The sequence below is a fragment of the Uranotaenia lowii genome, chromosome 2, assembly GCF_029784155.1.
Source record: "Uranotaenia lowii strain MFRU-FL chromosome 2, ASM2978415v1, whole genome shotgun sequence".
Lineage (NCBI taxonomy): Eukaryota > Metazoa > Arthropoda > Insecta > Diptera > Culicidae > Uranotaenia > Uranotaenia lowii.
The window spans coordinates 145,569,370-145,593,919 of NC_073692.1; the positions used below are offsets into that span (position 1 = coordinate 145,569,370).

Below are 24,550 nucleotides of genomic sequence, written 5' to 3' on the forward strand. Positions count from 1 at the left end.
TGGACACATGCATGTCCAACAATTAGAGGCGGTGGACACAGTCTTACCGAAGCGGCCATTTGAAATCAGAAAGGCAGTCTAGGCATATCTTGGCACTAAAATCAAAGAAGCATACCCACAAAACAAGGGAACTTCTTACGTGATCAAACTGCGAAATAGAAAGCAGATCGAGCAACTTAAAAAGATGAATAAGTTGGCTGGTAAAACTCCAATCAGAATTATTGACAACCCTACCCGCAGCCAATGTAGATGTGTGGTTTACTGCCCAGAATCCATGGAATATACACCAGAAGAACTCAAGGAGGAGCTTTCCTCAAAAAACTCCGGAAATGAACATTTCTTCAGATGAATCGAATCGTTTCGGTCTTCTGGAACTGGAAGAGTTGCCATGAACGCCACTTCTAGTTACAAGCGAGTCCTCTCTGATCAAAAATACCCGACAAGACTACTGAACATACACTAATGGCTTCAACAAATACTAATGTAGATAGTTCAAAGCGACTTAACAGAGAGGACAACTGCAGATCCAAATCTAAAAACCAACTGTTAAAAAACCTAAATACTACCTCGGGTAGCCGGGGCCCTGTCAGTGCGGAGGTCTTTGGAGGATCGGAACTGACAGACCACCTCCGACACCCGATATCATTAAGCGAGACGTACAAGCGGATCCCACCCCCGTATTCTTCGCAGGACTCCGAGGGAAAGAAGAAGACGGACAAGCGGGTTTTACCCCCGTATCCCTCGCAGGACAACAAGGGAGTGATAATACAAGGCAACCAGGGACCAGGGATCCATTTCAGATGATCTGTCAGGCTAGCAACACGCAAAGCCATACCTCAAAATGCTAGAACTTGTACGGAGCCCCTGGGCCCTGCCAGTGCCGAAGTCTATGGCGGATCGGAATTGGCCGACCACCTCCGAAGCCGCAGAACATCGAGCGAGACGGACAAGCGGACCAAACCCCCGTATTCCTAGCAGGACACCACGGAAGCTGAGTTTAATAGGAATTGCGAGACGGACAAGCGGGTTTTACCCCCGTATTCCTCGCAGGACACCAAGGGAATCGTTATTCCTGACCACCAGCGACCAGGCATACGTTTCAGACGATCCACCAGGCTAGCAACACGTAAAGCCATGCCACAAAATACTAGAACATGTGCTGAATAGTACGACCAATGGAATACGAAACTTTTTTTTATACTAAGCAACCTATTGCTGGCTCTTCGTCCATATCACTTGCGCATCTTTCATCTTTGCCAGTAGCGGGGTCCATACAGACTGCTCTATCGGGTTTCACCACCCAATCAATACAGGACGCTAATGACTCATCAAGCACTACATGTCTCAGTTCTACCGGAAGCTGAAAAAATACTATTACAAGTAGAACACTTAATGCTTCAATACCGAAACAGCAACTTATCATAAGTAAAAATCACTCTACGAGTTCTACGTTAGCTATCCAGTGGAACCTCTACGGATTCTACAACAACCTCGGTTACATCGAACTGATGATTCAGGAATACACTACAAAGGTTCTAGCGTTCCAAGAAGTTCACAGAGTTGACAGGGCAAAAATGGACAAATCGCTTGGCGGTCAATATCAATGGACTGTCAACACTCAACCAAATATTTATCATTCGGTGGCAATTGGTGTATGCCGCCCGTTCCTGTTCACGGTAGTTGATCTAGACACAGATCTACATATAGTTGCAGTTGAAGTTTCTTACCCCTTTTGGTGACAATTGTTTCGATCTACTTGCCTAACCAGAAAATTCCGAACCTGCGGAACAAACTTACCAACGTTCTTCAGCAGATCATCGGCCCGATTTTACTCCTGGGCGACTGTAATGGACACAATCAAGCATGGAGCAGTCCGAATCGAAATCGCCGTGGAATTGACGTACTAGAGACTGCGGATAAAGTAGGGCTCATAATACTGGACAACGGATCTCCTACTTTTATTCGTGGCCAAACGGAAACTGCGATCGATCTTAGTTTTACCAGTCGAAATTTGCTTCGTCGACTCCTATGGTTCACTCACCATGACCCAATGGGTAGCGACCATTATCCCACTATCATCCGCTGTAATGATAAACCTAACGCGCTTACTTGGCGACCTTGATGGCTCTATGATCAGGCGAACTGGGAATTATACCAGCATAAGATAACCGAATTGATGAATCGTTTCAAAAAGGATCCAGATTCTTTAACTATACAAAAATTCACAGAAGGTATTTATGACACAGCAATCCCAGCCATCCCCATAACTAGTTCAAAACCGGGCCGAAAAGTAACACGATGGTGGTGCCCAGAAGTCAAGGCCGCTGTTAAAGCGAATGCATTGCGGGCAGTCAAGCGGTTCCCCGATTGCCATCCCGACAAAGAAATAACAGCTAGCAGGCAAGCAATATGCGACGCTAAGACGAACAGTTGACAGAAATTCATAGACGGAGTAAACAACAACAATACTTCGGCAGAACTCTGGCGACGAGTAAACGCCCTCTCAGGGAAGCGAAGATCATTGCCTTTACTACACCGAATGGCACAGTAACGGATACAGCAACCATAGCCGACATGCTAGGCCAATATTTCTACTCCCTTTCGGCACTGGATGGTTATGCTGACGAATTCATTAGAAGAAATTCTGCAACATCAACTCGATATCTAATTTCAAGATATCGAACAGCAGCCCTAATCTACATTTAAGTCAGCCATTTCAATTACGAGAATTGACAACTGCCTTCGCTGTTGCTTAAGGAAAATCTGCAGGACCAGTTGAGGTTGGCTACCCACTCTTGAAGAATCTAACAAGCGGCCAAATAAAACTACTAATTATTTTCAATAGTATCTGGACCAAACGCTAGTTTCCACAAGAATGGTCGGAAAGCCTAGTAAATAACCCGATAAAACCGGGTGGAGCTCTGAAGACAACCGATCCATCTCCCTCACATGCTGCGCCTTCAAACTGATGGAAAGAATGGTCAACCGTAGACTTACACAACACCTTTATAATTACGGTTTACTAGATCCCCGACAACACGCATTTAGACCAGGCTGTGGAACCAATACCTATCTTGGAACACTCAGCGATGCATTAAACGAGGCAAGAAGGGATGACCTTCATGTTGAGATGGCAGCCTTAGACATAGCAAAAGCCTACAATCGAGCATGGACGCCATCAGTATTAAGACAACTTGTAAATTGGGGTGTAGGTGGACACATGCTCTACTTCATCGAAAAAAAATTTAAGTTCACGATCCTACCGAGTAATGATTGGTAAACATAAATTAAGAGCTTTCGATGAAGAGACTGGTGTTCCTTATGGCTCTGACTGGTGTGGCGTTATTTCTTGTGCAATCCTAAGGGAAAATCCCGGAAAAAAAGTTATTTCTTGTGAAAATGGATAGTATCTTTGATAACCTTCCCAGCGGAATTCGTATAAGCATGTACTCTTTTTCGATCGAGAAATTAGCGTACTCTTCTTTTAGTGAAATTTTACGAAATGTACTCTTTTTTTGGTGAAAGGAATAAACTAAAATTTTGTTATATACATTAACTTATTTCTTCGGATACATGTAGATTGCCTTCTTATGAATACAAGAGATTCATTTTTTTATGCATTCGTTGCACAACACTTCAGTTTTGCGTCTTTAGTTGAATATTTCAAAGGGCGGATAGCAATGAGTATATTATGAGTATATTCACGATTTCAATCAAAATTTTTTGTTCAAAATTAGCGCCTTTGAGTATGCAATGAACCCCCGGACAATAGACAATATGCATAACAAAAACTTGCTAAAAAGCATCATGGCCGTAGGAACGGGGGGGGTTTTGGGGGTTAAACCCCCCCCATGAGGGTTCAAAAACGATAAAAATCTAGACTAAAAACTAATGCCAAAACCTCAAAACCCCATCCAAAATTCAAAATTTTGCTACAGTTTTTCAAAATTTTCTCCTTTGTTCATAGACTTAAATTGTCAGAATTTTTCAGGGCAGGACGAATCCGGGCTTTTTTATGAAAAAAACATTCAAAATCCGGGTTTTTGATTTTAAAATTTTCTACCAAAATCCACCTCATAAAAAATCATAAAAAAAAACTTGAAAAAACCTTTCTTGAAATTTTTTTATTTGAAACTTGCTCCAAAAATTTTGGGCGGATGAATGAAAAAATAATTTACAAGTCAATTTGTTTTTTTAAAGTTTGATTTAAAAATGAGAATGAGAACAAACCCGGCTTTTCCAATTAAATCCGGGCAACCGGGTCAGACCGGATTTTTCCCAAATTTGTACGGGCATATTTATATTATTTGTCGGACCTTGGCAACCTTATCACCGGGTAAAATTAAATATTCAGGAATGAATATTATATTTTAAATTAAACCCATTTTGGAGGGTCTGATTCTATATTCCCGTAACCAAAATTGTATTTCTTCATATTTTCGTATTTCTGATTCTGTATCAAGTTTAGGATTCTTGATTTTCAGTATCGAGTAAATATCATAAGAAATAAGGAATGAAAAGCTGCTTCGAAATTCTGATTCGGTTTTGCTTTTCATATCAAATTTGAATCATGTTTTTCGAAAATCATTTGCAATTTCAATATTTTGATAATAGTTTTCTGAATATGAAAAAAAGAAGAATTTTGGTTTACATTTTATTTCGAAGTTCTCAAACTTTATTCTAAAACTAAATTCAAACATTAAATGCTTCTAAGTGGCGATCCAAAATTGAAAACTCAGATTCAGATTCATCATTTGAAATTCACATTTAAATTCTGATTCACAATACAGATTAAAAATGAATAATTGAAAAAATTAATTAAGATTAAACCAGCGATACAGAATTTAAATAAAAAATTCATGAATGATGATTCTGGAACTTAGCTCATAAAATTCTGATCTGGAATTCAGAATCGGAAATTGTATTTTTTGTACATTTCAGAAATGGTATAGAAATTTGGAAAAAGGTTCAATTTTTGAATTCAGGTTCAGTCTTAAGATATAAAATTCAGGAATGAGTGAACGAGTTTTCCAATCAACATAAAATTGTAAAGGAATTCAAGAGATCATGAACATGAAAACTTGCTTGTCAATTTTCAGATTTAGTTTTTTTTTTAATCAGAAGAAGTTTGTACACACAACTCAGCTGAAAATCGCAGATATAAAGTATTTGAGTTAATTTTCTATGTTTTGTTTTATGCAAAATATCCCAAATTATATTAAAAAAAAAATACTCACAGAATTTTCATTATGGAATTGATTCTTTATGAAAAATATTTCCTGTTAAAAAACAAGTATCTGATCTTCACCTAAAAAATTTGCACAAAATTGTATATTTTCTCGGTGTATTGATTAACATGATTGATATTGAAGTTTTTCAAAGCTGAATTTCAAACTGAAATCATAAATTTAGTTCAAGTTTGGTTCGAGTAAATTTGATCCAAAAATTTGTTATCACTTACTGTTTTTTTCTTTGAAATTTTTTATTTATTATCTTCAAAGGTTAAATTCATGGAATTTGCAAAAGAGTTTGGAAGATTGAGCTTGTATGATTTGAGCATAGAATACGTTTTTTAATAAATTGAAGGCAAGCTTAAAAAGAACTTATTTTATGCTTCGACCTACCAGACTCTTTAACAAATTCTTAAATTTGTACTTTCGATGAAAGGAAATTCCATATTTTGTTTCTAGAGGTTTAATAAAAAAAACCCTTTAGGCTAAGTATACATAATATTAATACAAAAACTATTAACGAAAACTTAAAAATGAATAATCATATAAATAGTAACAAATATAAATGTATTTTTTCGTATGATGTTGGGCAAAACATCATAGGTAAAAATCAGTCACCAAAACCCCCCCCATGATTCGGTTCTTCCTACGGCCCTGAAAAGCATAGTGCACAAATATTTAAAAAGCGCACGAAACAGCAATAATGTTTAAGGGTATTGAGAAAATACGTCTCTATGACAAAATTTCTTTCAAATTGCAGTTTTTTATCTACTTTGGTGTGCTTTCTCAGAATAAAATCTAAAATTTTGATTAATCCAACTTAAAATTCAGAACATTTGTCGTGTAAGTCCCATATCTTGCAACAAATTGGCAGTATTTGAATAACCTCAAACATCATGGTATGTAAATAAATTGCGTTTGTCTTTACAATTTTGAAATTTTTTTCAATGTACACTGAGGTTTTCTTTTACGCGGTATTTCGTCCCACTTAAAAAAACCGCGTAAAAAAACCACGTTAATTCGAAAATCCGCGTAAAAAACCGCGTTAATTCGAAAATCCGCGTAAAAAAAACCGCGTTAATTCGAAAATCCACGTAAAAAATACTCCGAAATTCGAAAATCCACGTAAAAAATCCATTTTAATTAAAAACTTCGCGCAAAAAAGCACGTTACTAAAAAAACGCGTAAGAACCATGATTATTTAAAAATTTGCGTACAATGATAGTTTATTTTTAAGATAAAAAACAAAATCAATTAGATTAATAGAATATGTAGTAGAATATAGTGAGGCTTATTTGACAGTGTGGAATTCAGATCGGCTCATGTTTCATGTCTCATGTCTCATGTCTCATGTCTCAGGTCTCATGTCTCATGTCTCATGTCTCAGGTCTCATGTCTCCGGTCTCACGTCTCATGTCTCAGGTCTCAGGTCTCATGTCTCATGTCCCACGTCTCATGTCTCATGTCTCATGCCTCATGTCTCATGTCTCCGGTCTCACGTTTCATGTCTCATGTCTCATGTCTCAGGTCTCATGTCTCATGTCTCATGTCTCAGGTCTCATGTCTCATGGCTCATGTCTCATGTCTCATGTCTCAGGTCTCATGTCTCATGGCTCATGTCTCATGTCTCATGTCTCATGTCTCAAGTCTCATGTCTCAGGTCTCATGTTCCATGTCTCAGGTCTCAGGTCTCAGGTCTCATGTCTCATGTCTCATGTCTCAGGTCTCATGTCTCATATCTCAGGTCTCAAGTCTCAGGTCTCATGTCTCATGTCTCGTGTCTCAGATCTCGAGTCTCATATTTCAGGTCTCAAATCTCAGGTCTCATGTCTCAGGTCTCAGGTCTCAAGTCTCAGATCTCATGGATCACGTTCTTAGTCTCAGAGCTAAGATTTTCCCAACTACAAAAAGATTCTAAGTGTTTTCCTTTGAAAAAGTCTTAGAATATTTTCTCTGAAAAACCGCGTTAATTCGAAAATACGCGTAATAAAAGTCGCGTAAAAAATATCGTGTAAAAAAACCGCGTAAAAAAACCTCAGTGTACTCTTTTTGGCGTTGCAGGATTTGGTAATCCTAGTCTAGAGTATATTGAAGGCCGAAGTATGCTCTACTTGTACCGTCTTCATTGTTAAGTCATATCAAACATTGAATCAATTTACTTTAACAATAACAACAACATTTTCCGTGTTCTATCAATTAATGTCAGAAAAAATAAATAATTTCAAAAAGATGGTTTTTTTTTAATTTCCACACTACCCAGTAAAAATAGTTTATTTTTATATATTGACAAGCTTGATCCCATTTTAACGTTATAAGCAGAAAATTTTCTAGTTCAACTTAAATTAGCCAGAAAAATCAATGAAAACGCGTGAACTTAATGAAGATAACTGACTCACCTCTTTGTTGTTGCTGCTGCTGTTGCGTTTGAACCTTCGATCCGTTCCCTCCCGAGGATCCCGCCGATCCAGACTGATCCTTTAGGGAACTACTTAAATTCCCGGCTGCGGATCCGGAGCTGGACGTACGACGATTTTTAGCTGCAGCAGCTGTAGTTGTTGTTGATGATGTGGTTGCAGCAGCAGAAGAACTTGCTCCGGTTGCCGATTTTGGACCGGATTTGTCCAAAGGTTTTTCATCATCCGATTCCGACGAATTCACCGGGGAGAAAATGCTTTTCTTCTTGGCTTGAGCAGCACTGCGGCTTGATGCAGTTTGGCTGGAACTTTGATTCGGAGTAGATGTGTTGCTAGGTCCAGCTGCAGTTCCCGTTCCTCCGCCCTTTTTCGGGATTGGTGGGTTCATTTTGGGAGATTCATTGACCACGACACTAGCCTTGGCGGCAGCTTTTGTAATCGGAGCTTTCGGTTGGCTTTGATGCTGCTGTTGGGCTGCCTGCTGTTGTTGTTTTATAACCGAGGGCGGAACTTTGCCTCCGGTTACTGGGGGTGGGTTGGCTGCTTGTTGAGCTTTTTCCTGTGCCTTTTTCTTGGCTGCTTCTGCTTGTTGAACTTTTTTCTGTACCACCGGTTTGCTTTCCGAAGCTGAATCATCTTCGCTGGATGAGATAGAACTTTTGGATGTTTTCTGTTGTTTCTGACCGGCACCAGCCGATTTTACCGGTCCTGACTTATCAGCCGGATTTGTGTCTTTGGCAGCAGAACCAGCAGCGCCAGCTACCAAGGCAGCTTTCATAGAAGCAACCGTTTCCGAGCTGCGACGACGAACCACCTTTTCAGTAGTTTTTGGAGCTAAAATATAAAATTGAATCTGAACGACCTGAACATCGATTTATTTAAATAAATATCTCACTATTGGCCGTCGAACTATTGTTGCTGGTACGTGGTGTCGTCGTTGTGGTAGCATCCTGGGAACTGGAGGAATCACTCTCGCTACTGGAACTTCCAGAATCACTTCCGCTGGAGCTACTATCACTGGAGCTGGAATCCGACGAGCTACCGCTACTCGACTCTGTGCTGCTAGTAGACTGAAAATGAAAACCAAACATCAGTACTAGTGCAAACAAAAGCAAGAATCACTTACCTTTTTACGTGGAGGCATTTTAAATTCGACTTATTGGAATTATGTTTAGAAAATTTCAAACAGCGAATCAATCGATACAGACGCTTTAAAACGAACAAACGCGAAACACTTTCGACAACGAAACAAATCCGACGAACCCGGGACGCGAATCACGACCGGAAAACTTCAGAAACACGGACAAACACTTTAAAATTACCACTTGCACAAATGGTACCCGAAATAGTAGCGTATTCACCCGATTTACCGGAATTAATCGACGAAAAACGGAATAATCAGAAAAATTTTACGCGTCCGCGAACAAAGCGACGTCAATATTTTGGTGCATTTTTGACAGCGATATCGAAATTCGTAAACAAACCATCCCGTTGCTGAAAACGGCTATGGCTGCGTTCTTTTTATGCAGTTTACACCAAGAGAAATATTCTTTCTCGCTTTGATGTAAAAAAAAATTGATTCATACACTCAGAAATTTAAAAAATATTAAAAATATTTTGTTTTAATTACTCTGACATTTGACTGACATTAATATCCAGAAATATTAAAAAATAACTATTTCAATTATTTAAATTTATGCACCCGAATAATTTCTTGGCGTATAATGATCCAATGCATAAAATTTAATAACCGAGATATTATTTTGTTCAAACAAACGCTTTGTGATTTGTGCGTTTGAGTCCCAACTAAACGGGTATGAGCACGTGCTATGATTCTTCAGTTGCAAAATGCCGCTCAACTTGACTGCATGCAGATTCCATTCTTTTCGAATATGTGAATAATCTTCAAAAAGGATGGAATCAGTAGCAGCAATTTATTATTAAAAGGAAAGTGCATTTGGTTTGTATGCTATGGTCAATAATGCACATTGACCATAGAACTAATACAAAAATCAAACGATTTTCGTTTGCTTTTTCTGATTATTTCTGCTTTAAGCGTTTGCTTTACGTCCCGGCTCAAACTTTTTTTTCTGACCACCAGATGTCGCTTCCATAACAATCCTCCCATTTCTCAATGCATAAATTTTAATCGCAGAAATATTTCTCAGAGAGAAATATCCCAGTAATTACACCATGAGAAATATCCTTGTGCGTAAAGAGGGAGAAACGTGAAAATACCTAAAACTTAATTGTTTGATATTTTATTTATTTCTGAGTGTAGTTTCGCTATTAATTTCCTAACATTAAATAATATTATTATAAATATTATTAACAATACAGCAAAGCGAAAATAGATATGTTTCATCAAAAACTAACGTTTAACAACCTCTTTTAAACTTAAGAAAATTACAAGCAGGGATTCCCATCACAACATGCACTTCGAAAGAATGACGTCTCACCGCTCGTCCAGAAATGCAAATCACCTTCGTCTGCTCAGGGTTAGAACAGAATTTGGAAAGAAGAAACCCAGTTACTTCGCAAGTAAACTATACAACAATCTACCAGACACATTAAAGCAATGCCCAACGTCCTCCCGTTTCAAATCACAACTGTTGTCGATCTGCAAGCAAAACATCCACCGTTTCCTCCGCTAGTATCTTTGTGCCACACAGCTAAAAAAATTTTTATTCTTTTTATTCTCGCCCCTCCACCCAGACCACCGCCGCCCACAAGCCACTCCATCCAGCCGCCACCGCCAATCATCAAAACACCTCATCACCCTCCACCGCCACCACCACAACGCTGCAAACTAATGAATATAACACAACTCTATACTTTAAAATTGTGAAATAGCCTATGAGTAGTCCCAATCATTCCTTCAAAGAGCGATAATTTGCTCACTGGAATGGTTTTACATTTTGTAAAAAAAAATTGTATTGAAATGAATTGTTAAACTGTTTTGATAGGGTTTTGTGCCTGTTGGAGAAGAGGCTTGGAAGAAGCTTAACTCCACTGGGCTTTCCCTATCCGAGGAAAAAAAAAAAATTCATTTGGGTAAATCAAAAGTTTGAAATTTGTACGTACTGCAAGACCTTCAATAAATGTATGGAAAAAATTGGGTTACAATATAGTTTCAATAATAAATTACAACAAATTGTTTACTAAAGAAAATATGACAAAAACAACGGAAATATCCAAATTGACAATACTAACAAAACATAGAAAAATTACAAAAGTGACAAAAATGACAAAAATGACAAAAATGACAAAAATGACAAAAATGACAAAAATGACACAAATGACAAAAATGACAAAAATGACAAAAATGACAAAAATGACAAAAATGACAAAAATGACAAAAATGACAAAAATGACAAAAATGACAAAAATGACAAAAAAAACAAAAATGACAAAGATGACAAAAATGACAAAAATGACAAAAATAACAAAAATAACAAAAATGACAAAAATGACAAGAATGACAAAAATGACATAAATGACAAAAATGACAAAAATGACAAAAATGACAAAAATGACAAAAATGACAAAAATGACAAAAATGACAAAAATGACAAAAATGACAAAAATGACAAAAATGACAAAAATGACAAAAATAACAAAAATGACAAAAATGACAAAAATGACAAAAATGACAAAAATGACAAAAATGACAAAAATGACAAAAATGACAAAAATGACAAAAATGACAAAAATGACAAAAATGACAAAAAATACAAAAATTACAAAAATGACAAAAATTACAAAAATTACAAAAATTACAAAAATTACAAAAATTACAAAAATTACAAAAATTACAAAAATTACAAAAATTACAAAAATTACAAAAATTACAAAAATTACAAAAATTACAAAAATTACAAAAATTACAAAAATTACAAAAATTACAAAAATTACAAAAATTACAAAAATTACAAAAATTACAAAAATTACAAAAATTACAAAAATTACAAAAATTACAAAAATTACAAAAATTACAAAAATTACAAAAATTAAAAATTACAAAAATTACAAAAATTACAAAAATTACAAAAATTACAAAAATTACAAAAATAACAAAAATGACAAAAATTACCAAAATTACAAAAATAACCAAAATTACAAAAATTACAAAGATTACAAAAATTACAAAAATTACAAAAATTACAAAAATTACAAAAAATTACAAAAATTACAAAAATTACAAAAATTACAAAAATTACAAAAATTACAAAAAGGACAAAAATTACAAAAATTACAAAAATTACAAAAATTACAAAAATTACAAAAATTACAAAAATTACAAAAATTACAAAAATTACAAAAATTACAAAAGCTACAAAAATTACAAAAATTACAAAAATTACAAAAATTACAAAAATTACATACAAAAATTACAAAAATGACAAAAATGACAAAAATGACAAAAATGACAAAAATGACAAAAATGACAAAAATGACAAAAATGACAAAAATGACAAAAATGACAAAAATGACAAAAATGACAAAAATGACAAAAATGACAAAAATGACAAAAATGACAAAAATGACAAAAATGACAAAATTGACAAAAAACGATAAAAATGACAAAAATGACAAAAATGACAAAAATGACAAAAATGACAAAAATGACAAAAATGACAAAAATGACAAAAATGACAAAAATGACAAAAATGACAAAAATGCCAAAAATGACAAAAATGACAAAAATGACAAAAATGGCAAAAATGACAAAAATGACAAAAATGACAAAAATGTCAAAAATGACAAAAATGACAAAAATGACAAAAATGACAAAAATGACAAAACTGACAAAAATGACAAAAATGACAAAAATGACAAAAATGACAAAAATGACAAAAATGACAAAAATGACAAAAATGACAAAAATGACAAAAATGACAAAAATGACAAAAATGACAAAAATGACAAAAATGACAAAAATGACAAAAATGACAAAAAATGACAAAAATGACAAAATTAACAAAAACGACAAAAATGAAAATAACGACAAAAGTTACAAAAATGACAAAAATCATCAAAATTATAAAAATGACAAAAATGACGAAAATGACAGAAATGACTTTAAAAACATCAATGACAAAATTGACAAAAATATTACAAAAATATTATAAAAATTTTAAAAATTACAAAAATGACAAAAATGAAAAAAAAAGACAGAAATTACAAAAATATATGACAAAAATAAAATTATAAAGACGCAGATATGAGTCTGCAGTGCAATTTATCGTCTTGGACTTAATAATGAAAGGATCAAACTATTTAATAAAGCAATCGATAAATGACAAAATACGATGTTATTCAGTAAAATTTGTACTAAACGACAGAATGATCAGATTTAACATATTTCATTATCGCGGTTTGACTGATGTATAGAGTGTTCGTGAATTAATTTCATATTAAAAAGTGTTTGGAATTAATCTGCGAAAATTTGGACAATCGACATTTAAGAATGTTTTCCGACAAATTTCTGATGGGGATTTTGCTTACCCTTCCGGACGCAGCCACGTTTTGTTTTGACGCGTCACGCAACCGTCACCAATTGTCAGTTGACGCCACGGAATGTCAACAGCAAAAAGGAAAACGCAAACGGGAAGAAAACTCAAAACAGCCATCGAAAAACGCATCAACCGTGATCGGAATCGGGTGAAACGGTCGTCGCGCGTATACGTTAAGTGGACAAGTGGACAAGAAACAGCAGAGGCGACGCGACTGTCTGTTCCTACTACGAACGACGACGGGCAAGCTAGCTACTAATCGTTGGTCTCTTCGATTCGAATCTACTTACTGTACGCGAGTGTCGCGATAAAATTCCGGAAAACAAAAGGGCTTGGCCGTTGTCGCGACACCGTTTCGGGGTTCGATTCAGCTTGTTTGTGGGGCTCGGAGGAAGCCACCAGGAATGTAGTGATATTTTTTGCTATCGGGAGTGCCAAATAGTGATATTAGTTCTTTTCCGGAACGAGGAAATTTCCGGTTCGTCGTTTTTCCAGTGAAACGAAATCATACTCATCATCCATTGCGTGCGTCACCCATTTTCTAGATATTTTTTCCTCATTGGTTGAAATTATTACTGTGAAGCATAGAAAAGCTGGAATTGAGTTGTTGGGAAAAATAAATGGTGGATCTATAAAACAAAGGAAAAAAAAATCAAAGCAAAGAAGGAAGTTTGTGGTTTTAAACGAATCCTCCGTGAATTGTTCCGGGTTAAAAAGGGGTTACTCAAAGCCTCCCAGGAAACATGTCGTCACTTTCGGCCAGTGCCGAAAATCTGTCCAGTGACCAGGTAAGCAAAATCAAAACGTAAACATAAATTCAAATGTACATTTTTTTAAACATTCCAAAAGTGCTGCATTGCGGTAGTTCCGTCGAATAGGAAAACAAGCCAAAGGCCAAGTCCAAATGAAAAATACCAGAGAAAAAACAAAGCAGAGAAACTTAAGAATCACTTCCTTCGATGGCCTTTTGTAAGTCGGCCCTGTCTCAATTTGCCTCCTGGGGGCATCAAAAGCAACATCAACAATGGCAAAAGAGGCAGCAAAGCCAAGGATTAGCATAGAGAGGAAAGTTTTTGGCTCAGTCAGCCCTTTTTCCTCCACCAAAGTCTGTGTACAAGTTCAATCGAGGACCAGCCGAAGGAGAAAAAAAACAATCCCCAAGAGAATCGCATCCGACTTACTGGGACAGAACAAAAGTCCCCACACAAACCACTTTCGATTAAATGGGTACTTATGGGTTGGGGATTGAAATTGAAGTGTGTCTTTTTTTAAGAGCGAAAGCCGTTGAATGTTTTTTGTTTAAATCATCAAGAGAAACAAAAGGAACAATTTATCATTTCCAATCAATATTACTGGCAAATAAAGTGCACAGGTAATCTTTTTATCAACTAGATAGTTGTTAATACGTTAGTAAATTTCAAATGAATAAATATCAATAAGATACTACATGACCTCCTGTGAAAATTGTAAATTTTCACTAAATTTTTGAACACAAAACTTTTTATGGTAATTACAGAAAAATTATTAATTTCACAGATCACTTTTTCGTCATTTAATTTGTGTAAATGACAGCATGTTTCTTTTTCAAATTTGTACAACATGCACAGCTTTTTTAAATGTAGGTAGTAGATATTTCTTATATAGGTAAGAATTTTCAAAAAAAAAATTGAGCTTGGATTTCTAATATTTTTGTACAAAAATGCTGTCAGTTAATTTTTTTTTATTTTTCAAAATAATTTGTGAAATGATTCATTTTTTTTGTTTGGCTTGGGTTTTTTCCTGAATTTGGTTGAAATGACTTATGTATGTGTATGGGAAACGTGTGTCTTGCCTCCCTAGAGATAGTTTACTGACTGAGGGCACATCCCAGTTGTGTACGCAAACAAGTGAGACAGAATGTGAGAGGGATACGATATCCTCTCGTTAAGACCTCCCGGTCAAGAGATTCGATGTACATTTCGGTACAACGACACTGTAATCCTCGACTACACATCTCCCCCCTGCACAAAGAAATTTAAATTTTAAAACTCAAATTTTCAACCTGGATATATTAAAAAATAAATTGAATCGAAATAACTTCTTGACACTTTTATCTCCATTAACTTCTCACTTAACTAAAACGAGATAACCCAAAAGTAAACCCAATTAACCACGAAAACTATCAAAATTTCAGTTCCTGTACGATAAACTTTGATAAAATCGCTTTTTGGTTACACGTTCCACAAAGAAGCACAAAATAATACCTTGATCGCAGATCTTCTAGCTTCAAATCGGAAAACTTTGCTTTTACGTCTATTAGGATATATTGACAGTTCTTTACGAACACTACCTAACTGAAAGCCCTCAGCCCTAACCGCTAAACAAGAATGAAACGATCAATTTTATAGTACCCACTGGAAATCTCGGATATATTTATAACGTTTATTCATAGAACGAATTACAACTTATATTTTCACTTGTACACTTGTACACGATTCTTGGCAATCCTACTGCGTAGTCTGCGTATTATTCTTCACTCTCTGTCAGTGTACCTTTCCTGCGCGCCCGACTTACACGGTGATTGGGAATCACTCATTATCGCTATTAAGTTAACCTTCAAGGGGCTGGTCGTTAAGGCTGCCACATCTCCCTATTTCTTGAAGACATGTAGTCTTATCGCGCATCACAAAATCCTGATACCTTTGTGGGAGACGAACTCTTGAGCACTCGTCACCAGAACCTAGGTTGTCTTCAACTCCTGCGCTTAACTCAGCAGACTCGCCTATCGCCTATAGAAACTTGTCCTGTTTCTCCGATACTACATTGGCGACGAAGATAAAGAACCTTTGCGTCGGATAAGAGGGAAAGGGTTCAGGTATGTTATTCTTAAGATTATTTTTTTCGGAATTGAGAGGAAAATTAGAAACGAACCAGTCGCTTAAATGCGAATCGAAAGTCTGGTTTCGTTCTGCAAATATGCAGGTTGTAGTAGAAATGGATCAGGCGCTTAAATGCGCAGTGAGAAGGCTGATTCCATTCTGCCGAAAAGCAGGTGAAAAACTATTTTTTAGTAGATAGAAATGGATACGGTGCTTAAATGCACATTTAGAAGTCTGATTCCATTCTGCCAATAAGGCAGGTAAAGAAAAGTAGTTATGAACTATATTCGTTTAAATGCGCAGATTTAATGTGTCATTTAATATTTGGTCATGAAGTCCGCTAAATGCGAAAGATGTAAGTTTCAAATGTTTTGAAACATGGTTGTCAGTTGAAATTCCCTCACAAACAACAAGATAACTTGGATGGAAAAAATAATAATATTTGTGATTAAACAAAAAAAAGTGTGATAATGAATTTCGATCAGCTAAAGGGTGATACGGTCAAAATTTACTTACTTATTTAATGGTCCCGCGCCGATCCTCCGGTGCATAGGGCCGTGGTAAAAGACCTCCACTGTTGACGATCCGGAGCCAGCGTCTTCATCTGGTCCCAGTCAAGACTCTCGTCGACAGTTCGGATTTCAGCGGCTAGGCTTCGCCGCCACGAGTTTCTGGGTCTGCCTCTTCTTCGATGACCTTCTGGATTCCAATCTAGCGCCTCTCTGCAAATCTCGTGTTCATCTTTTCGCATCGTGTGCCCAATCCATCTCCCTAATCTCGATTTCTAGCGCCCTTTGATGACACCGGCGATGTAGTTCCTCATTCGAGATCCAGTTGCCAGGCCACCAAGCGCGGATGATATTCCGCAGGCAGCGGTTTACAAATACTTGCAGTTTTCGCGTCGTCACCGCATATGTGCACCAAGTTTCGCACCCGTACAGCAATACGGATTTGACGTTTGAGTTGAAGATTCGGATTTTCGTTTGTAGAGAGATCTGAAACAAATGCTCCAAATTACGAAAGCTTTAATTAAAACTATCATTGATTACGGAATAACTGTGCCCGCTGCGGCTGCAAAAACAACCTTTCAAAAACTAGAACCAGCCTACTTACAGGCTCTAAGATTATCAATGAGATGATTGACCTCAACCCCAATCCAAGTAGTACTTGCTCAATCTGGGGAAATTCCTCTTATTCTAAGAGCAAAATGGTTGGCTATAAAGGAAGTTACAAAAACTATTGTGGTAACCTACACAGTAAATTTTTGCCTCGATTTCCAGTAAAAAAAATTGCTGGAAACGTTCAGCAATCCAAATTTTTGCTGGAAACCAGCAATCGGTTTTCTAATTGCTGGATTTTTCAGCATTCGGTTGTGTTCTAGTCATTTTTGCTGAAAAACCAGCAATCGGGTTTCAAATTGCTGGACTTTCCAGCAATTGATCTAGTTTGCTGGAAAATCAGCAATTGAGTTGTCAAATTGGAATCTGTTGTTTTCGTACGCTGAAGCAAGGTGAGACTCTATTTTACGAAATTTGAGTAGATTAATATAATCATTTTTATTTTCCTCTATATTCTAGCAACCAAACATCAAGTCAAGGGTGAGTTTATATTGGACAGTCAGATATTCCATGAAAGATACTTATCAAATCTTTTTTATCAGGTGGCGGACGATCAACACTTTGGCATAAAACTGCCACTCCTGAGCCGGCGTTAGGATAAATGAAAAAAAATCATGTTCTTGAAAGTAAATAAATCCCTTATTAAAAAATTGGAAAAATGATTTTATTGCTTATTATATGCACAACCAGTATAAAATATTTAATTTTGAACTGAAATATAAATTTGGTACTAAATTTAGCCCGGTTGTTTTTGAAGAAATGCTGGTTTCCAGCAATCTGGATTGCTGATTTTCCAGCAATTTGAATTGCTGGAAACCAGCATTGACGTTTGCTGTTTTTTCCAGCAATTTAAATTGCTGGAAATTTTGCTGGAAAGTCAGCGGGACAAAAACCAGCAAAATTTTGCTGGTTTCCAGCAAAAAATAATTTGCTGTGTAGCTTACAGTTTCCGGACGGATAAAAAGTACAAATTTACAATTCGGATGCACAATGTATAATATATATTTTCTTTGACATTTTATCCAAACCTACTATGATACTTTTCACAATGTTAGATCGCACATCTCGTTTTTCATATAATTTTTTAAAGTTAATTGAGGCACTTGGGATCAGAGGGGTGCAAGTGATTTTTTATCAAAACTGAGATAAAATGTTTTTTGGAAATTTAAAGTATAGATTAACATTCTGTAGAGGACACAGGTCGAAAAAAAAATTATTTTGATATTTTTAAGTTGTTTTAAAAATAACTTGTTAATGAAAATCCTGTTTCGTTTGGTGTCAGAAGGGTGTAAGTGCACTTGCACCCTTGTGACACCAAAGGACCAATCTTTTAGGCTGAAAATAGATTCAGATGAAACTTCGTCGGCAGGTTAATAAACATGAAAAATCTCATTGTCATGTATACGAAAAATTCTAAAAGGTTTGTTTTTTTTATGGAAAATTAGCCTATGCTAATAAGGATAAAAAGCAGACACGAAACGTACGTAACAGCAAATTTTTGGCGAATATATCTGAGAAAAATCTCTCGGATGAAAGCTCAGAGGAGTTAGATTTATCGACAGGCTCTGATCATGATGTCACATACTGTTACACGGAACAAATTAAAACTTCGGAAAGTTCAGATGAGTCGTTTTCGGAAGGTATTTTACAAAAAATTAGACTTAATGTTATTTACATAACATTTTTGGAAAAGGGCCTGGTAGAATTGGACCAAAAAATTAAACATCCCCGGTTCTTTAGGAGAATCAGAAGTTGCTGCTGCTGCAGTTGCTAACGAGAATAAGTCTACTTCTGGAGAGTCAACTGGCCATTCATCAAGACCCCGAAAATGCCAACGAAATCAGACAGTCTGGAAACTCAACTTGCGGAAAACCTACGAAACCAAGGGGAAACGTACGTTGATTCTGTCTGAAAAGCGACCAGCTAAACAGTTGATTCTAATGGATGAACACATATACAGGTATTCTTGTGTATCCATTAAGGAAGAAGAGAGATTTGAAGTTTTCAACAAGTTCTGGGAATTAGTATCGTGGAACTTGCAAACCTCGTTCATTATGAGTTGCATGGAAATTTGTAGCCCGAAAACGCAGAAAATCAAAAGTGTGTACAAACACAACAGCTAGTGTCATACTGAAAATACTTGTTACATACAGGTTCCAAAAGGATGCGATCATATTGTTTGGTATCAGAGGGGTGCAAGTGTCATTCTTGCGATCAGAAGGGTGCAAGTGAAAAATATCAAAAAAACTAGTTCGCCATTTTAACATAAATATCGCAAAAACTTTGGTTTTTCTTTCAGAATCATTCATTTTAGACCTCTTGAGATACACTCCATTGAAAATTGAATAGAGAAAGCGATTCGGTAATTTTGATTTAGAAAAAAAATTTGAGGGCCGTTTTCTCGAAATCATAATTTCGGCACTTGCACCCCTCTGATCCTAAGCGCCTCAATTGAAAAGTAGAAGTGATATTACAATTGAATTGTAAAACAAAACTTTTTAACTTTCATAGTAATCTTCTAGTTCATTATTTGTTCTTCAAATCTTGCTCAGCTTGATGAGTGTTCGTTCAGTTCAGTTGGATTTGGGTCTATCGATAAATAAGAACTGCAACTCTCGTTACAATCAGCCAAAGTCGCTCATGATTCGTCTTCATGTCCGTAAGAAGTTTGTTCAAGTTGTTGATAACTTGTAAATCGGCAACAGTTTTTCCATTTACCCTCTAACCACTCAATCCTCCTTCTTATTTAATGAACCTTTTAATTTATCATACATTTTTACTTTGAAAGCTTGGTTTATCAAAGCCTTAAGATCCCAGTAGCATTTGACGTTTTTAAAACAGAAACCCCTTTTCTGGGTCAAACGCCTTCATCGAAACGCCTCCAGTTAAAGGTTGGAAACCTCCACAACATGAACATTCTGTTGCTTTACGGTCCATGATCGGCTACCAGGACTTATCTCAAATACAGTGTTTGATTGATTCACCTGGACGACTTTAACGATACACAGCATTGTTCCTTCCAATCTTTTCTTCAATCAAATCTAGTACCTTCATATCATTTCAACAGCGCAATAATTACCAGTAGTTTCAGCACGTTTCAGTTTCTCCGACATCAAGTGTAACTGATTCCTTCCCAAAGCAAATAGACTGCTCCTTTTCCAAACCCTTCTCATGTTTTACGGTTAACATAAAGGTTAAAAATGCTATAATTGCTAACACTCCAACTTGTTTTTTTAACTCGTCGAAAATATCGTATCCGACGGTTTCTTTCATTACCTTACTACTCCTCATGAATCTTTTGCTCACTATTCCTATGCTTATTGAAAAGCTAAAGCACATCAACTGGAAACTCCTACAGAAGATCAAAACTATGTTGATGCCTGTCTTCCAAGTTGAAGATAGTCTTTACATATTAACTTTTAGACTTAGCCTTAAATCCTTCTTTATTTATGTTAATTTAATACATGGATTCGATTTACATTTTAAGAGATGTTGTCGTAACAATTTAGCTTTGAAAGTTAAGGATCGTTTTCAAACTTGTCTTCCGATTTTGTTAATAATTTTCCTTATTTACATATTAGCTGTTTAAATGATTAATTTGATGTAATCAAGTCAGAAACGAGTTATCTTTAAACACATAAATTTTCTTTGGTAAATTATGGTTTCCAAATATTTTATTTTCTACAGTATTCACAGTCGTTGGAGACCAAGAATTTCAAGTTACTCTGGAAAAACATTCTCCTTATTTAAAGTATGTTTCTGGTTCTTAGAACTTGGAATACTGTTCTCGATGTCACCATGATTGGTTCTGTCTTTATTGACCATCTGTGTCGATCATGATGTTGAAAACCCTTTGAAAAAGCATTGAGTGCGAAATTCGGCTAACACAGTCTTGATAGCTTCATCTAGAAAACACGTTTTTGAAATATTAGTTATATATTATGAAACTGTTGAAATTTAGTTGAAAATTATTTTAGTCCAGGACGCTTACCTGATGGAAATTATGTTAAATATCTAGTTACCTGAAGTGCCAGGATAGCTCAATAAATGGAGGAAGGAATCCTTCAACCTACAGGCATCGTAATTAAAGATAGCTTGCCACAGCATTACGTATTACCTCGGAAATGTAGTTCACTGTTGTCAAACTATTACGGCGTGTTCGTAAATTGATTTTTTTCTATCAAGTGATTTTTTTTATCGATGCTGGCGTTGGTAAATTCCAAACAAACGTATGCAAAAGCATATGGAAAGTGATTTGACATCTACCAAACAAATCAATCGACTGATGCATCACCCAAAAAAATCAATTTACGAACGCGCCGTTAATATTGGTGAGACCCACGGTGATGATCTTAGACGAGTACTACTTGAGCAACATCATCGGTAACGAAAATTGACGCTTAATCTTTCTTAAATTCCGGTCATATTGATCTTGGTCATAATTTGTCCGCTACTCTCAGCACCTCCAAGCAATAAGCTTTGGTTCCACAATAGTGATAGACTTTCATCTTCGTCACATAGTTATTGGGGTTAACTTTTTCGTATCTCAATCTAGTGATAATGTTTTCCTTTGAAATTGTTCCAATCCTTTTGGATTGTTCAACTTGAACTAGTGGATCATAATAATCAGGCTATTACGCCAATTCCCTGCAAAGCAGCGGAGTGTCCTACCTAAAGCAGTGGATCTTTATACTCAGGCTCTTACGCCAATCTCTGCCAGAAAGCAGGCTCTTTGGTTTTTTTATATATCTTAAATTATTTTTCTTACCAGTTCCGAATTTTTCCGGTTTATCCTCGTCGCCAGATGTGGTAACCTAGCTTACAGCTTCCGGACGGATAAAAAGTACAAATTTACAATTCGGATGCACAATGCATAATATATATTTTCTTTGACATTTTATCCAAACCTACTATGATACTTTTCACAATGTTAGATCGCACAACTATATAAATACAACAAAAATAGTCCCATAATCGAAAATCTAACCGAACTAATGTACACCAAAAGGACAGAAAAACATATCACTTTCTAAAACAACTGTCTCTTTGCTCAACTAGGAACTAAGATAGAAGAATCAAGATATACTAAAATCCAAATTAAAGATAAATTACTCGATGTCAACAAAAAAAAAACTGCTAAAGAAAAACAAAAAATCATAATTAACGAACTGTTGAATAATAACTACAAAAATTGTTATAAAATGTTCACGGATGGATCATTAATTAATGGTAAAGTAGGATATGGATACTATGATCCGCAAGAACTAATGTCCTACAGCGGAAGACTTAAGGAAGAATATACGATTATGAATGCTGAATTGACTGCCATCAAACAAGCAATAGAATATACAACATTGAAAAATCAACAAGAAATTTTAATTCTTACTGACTCCCAAAGTGCTTGCTCACTATTAAAAAGGGATTTTACAGATAACCATATAGCAGCAACTATCAAAAACACAGTGGAAAAAAGTAACATATCTAAATACAATGGATTCCTGGTCACTCAGGACACATTGGAAACGAACGAACAGATTATGCAGCCAAGCTAGGAACAACACGTACACAAATAGAACATCATCACATAACAAAGGACGATTTACTTATAACATTTAAGAGAAATATAATCAAAGAATGGCAAAATACGTACAACAATATCTCACAAGAAAAGGGAATATTTCATTTCAATCACACACCTACAGTTAACTTAAGCCCATGGTTTAAGAACGCAGATTTCAGTACATTAGATGTTATCATCCTAAACAGACTTAAATTAGGACACACAGCGACTAAAGAAAGACTCGCCAAATTTATGTGAAACCTGTAAAACAATTGAAAACGTTGATCACACACTTTACGAATGCGTCAATTTTAATCAACTAAGATCTAAATATGACATACTTACCAACAAAAAACATCTAAACGATATCCTCAAAGGAAAAAACGTCACTGAACTAAAACAAATATCTGACTTCTTGCGAAACACCAAAATGAATAAATGAAAATACACCAATAAACAAGTAACAATTCTATCTATACACCAATCTCATTTGATTTTGATAACTGATTTCTAACCCCACGAAATGAGAACGAACGGTCGTTTTAAATATCACGCGAACTGTCCAAAACATAACAGTTAAATAAACCACAAGACTTGGCAATATGGAACGATAGGTCCGAGCCAAAAGAGAGAAGAGAAAAAAAAGAGAGATCTGGCGTGACCGCCAGATGTTTCGGAGACTCGCAAACGCAAATCGGGCCTTTCTGATCCGGGTTTCGATGTCTTTCTTGGTACCAGCATCAGGCGTTACCTGGCTAAAGGGTTATACGGCCAAAATTTGGTCAAGGGAAAACGCGTGTAAATCGGTGAAATCGTTAATTTAAAAATCAAATTAAATTTCTTTTTCAAATTTAATTAGTATAAAATTCAGAAAAAATAATCAGTTAGGCTTCCGCTTTTCCAAATCCGAATTGCCGGGCCTTACGCTTAACCCCTGCCATCAAATTTTGTACAGCCACCTTGTCCACCATCTTCGCCGCAGAAAGCCAGTTTGCCTTCAACTGCTGCTCGTCCTTAACAGTTGTTTTGGTCTTCTTTAGGTTCCGCTTGACAATAGCCCAGTATTTCTCAATTGGGCGGAGCTCTGGCGTGTTGGGAGGGTTCTTGTCCTTGGGAACCACCTGCACGTTGTTGGCGACGTACCACTCCATGGCCTTTTTACCGTAATGGCAATATGCCAAATCCGGCCAAAACAGTACGGAACAACCGTGTTTCTTCAGGAAAGGCAGCAGCAGACGTTTATTCAAACACTCTTTCACGTAAATTTCTTGGTTGACAGTCCCGAAAGCTATGAAAATGCTGCTTTTCAAGCCACAGGTACAGATAGCTTGCCAAACCAGATATTTCTTCGCGAACTTTGACAGTTTCATGTGCTTGAAAATATCTGCCACCTTTCCTCTTCCTTTTGCCGTATAAAACTCCTGTCCCGGAAGCTGCTTGTAGTCGGCTTTGACGTAGGTTTTGTCGTCCATTACCACGCAGTCAAACTTCGTCAGCATCGTCGTGTACAGCCTCCGGGATCGTGCTTTGGCCGTCGTATTTTGTTTATCATCGCGATTTGGAGTCACTACCTTCTTGTAAGTCGATAGTCCGGCTCGTTTTTTGGCTCGATGCACGATTGTAGACGATACACCCAGCTTATTTGCGACATCTCTGTAGGTTTTTGTAGTCCGTTTTTCCAACGAGACTCAACTGGAAATCCATTCATAGTGCTACCTCTATCAAGTTAAGAGAAAATATAAATCCAGCAACCTACAAATAAGTCTTTGACTCTTTGACTGAATGAGCCCGCCTGGGATCCTTCCCGCTATCGGCCTTAGTTTCCTGTTGAGTTAACAAATTTTATATCTTGT

At 36.2% G+C, this 24,550-nt stretch overlaps 2 protein-coding genes across 2 annotated transcripts in view; one reads left to right on the forward strand and one right to left on the reverse strand.

The window, feature by feature from the left end:
- LOC129745338 (histone acetyltransferase KAT7) overlaps positions 1–9,073 on the reverse strand; it is a 289,966-nt gene extending 280,893 nt beyond the window's left edge. The window contains exons 1-3 of the mRNA XM_055738353.1: positions 8,772–9,073; positions 8,541–8,715; positions 7,628–8,479 (exon numbers count right to left, since the gene is read on the reverse strand). Coding sequence (XP_055594328.1) covers positions 7,628–8,479; positions 8,541–8,715; positions 8,772–8,789 — 1,045 coding nt within the window. The 5' untranslated portion in view covers positions 8,790–9,073. The remainder of the gene's footprint in view (positions 1–7,627; positions 8,480–8,540; positions 8,716–8,771) is intronic.
- Positions 9,074–13,274: 4,201 nt separating this feature from the next.
- Positions 13,275–24,550, forward strand: part of LOC129745339 (G-protein-signaling modulator 2) — a 35,832-nt gene continuing 24,556 nt past the window's right edge. The window contains exon 1 of the mRNA XM_055738354.1: positions 13,275–13,949. Within this exon, the coding sequence (XP_055594329.1) occupies positions 13,905–13,949 (45 nt within the window). The 5' untranslated portion in view covers positions 13,275–13,904. The remainder of the gene's footprint in view (positions 13,950–24,550) is intronic.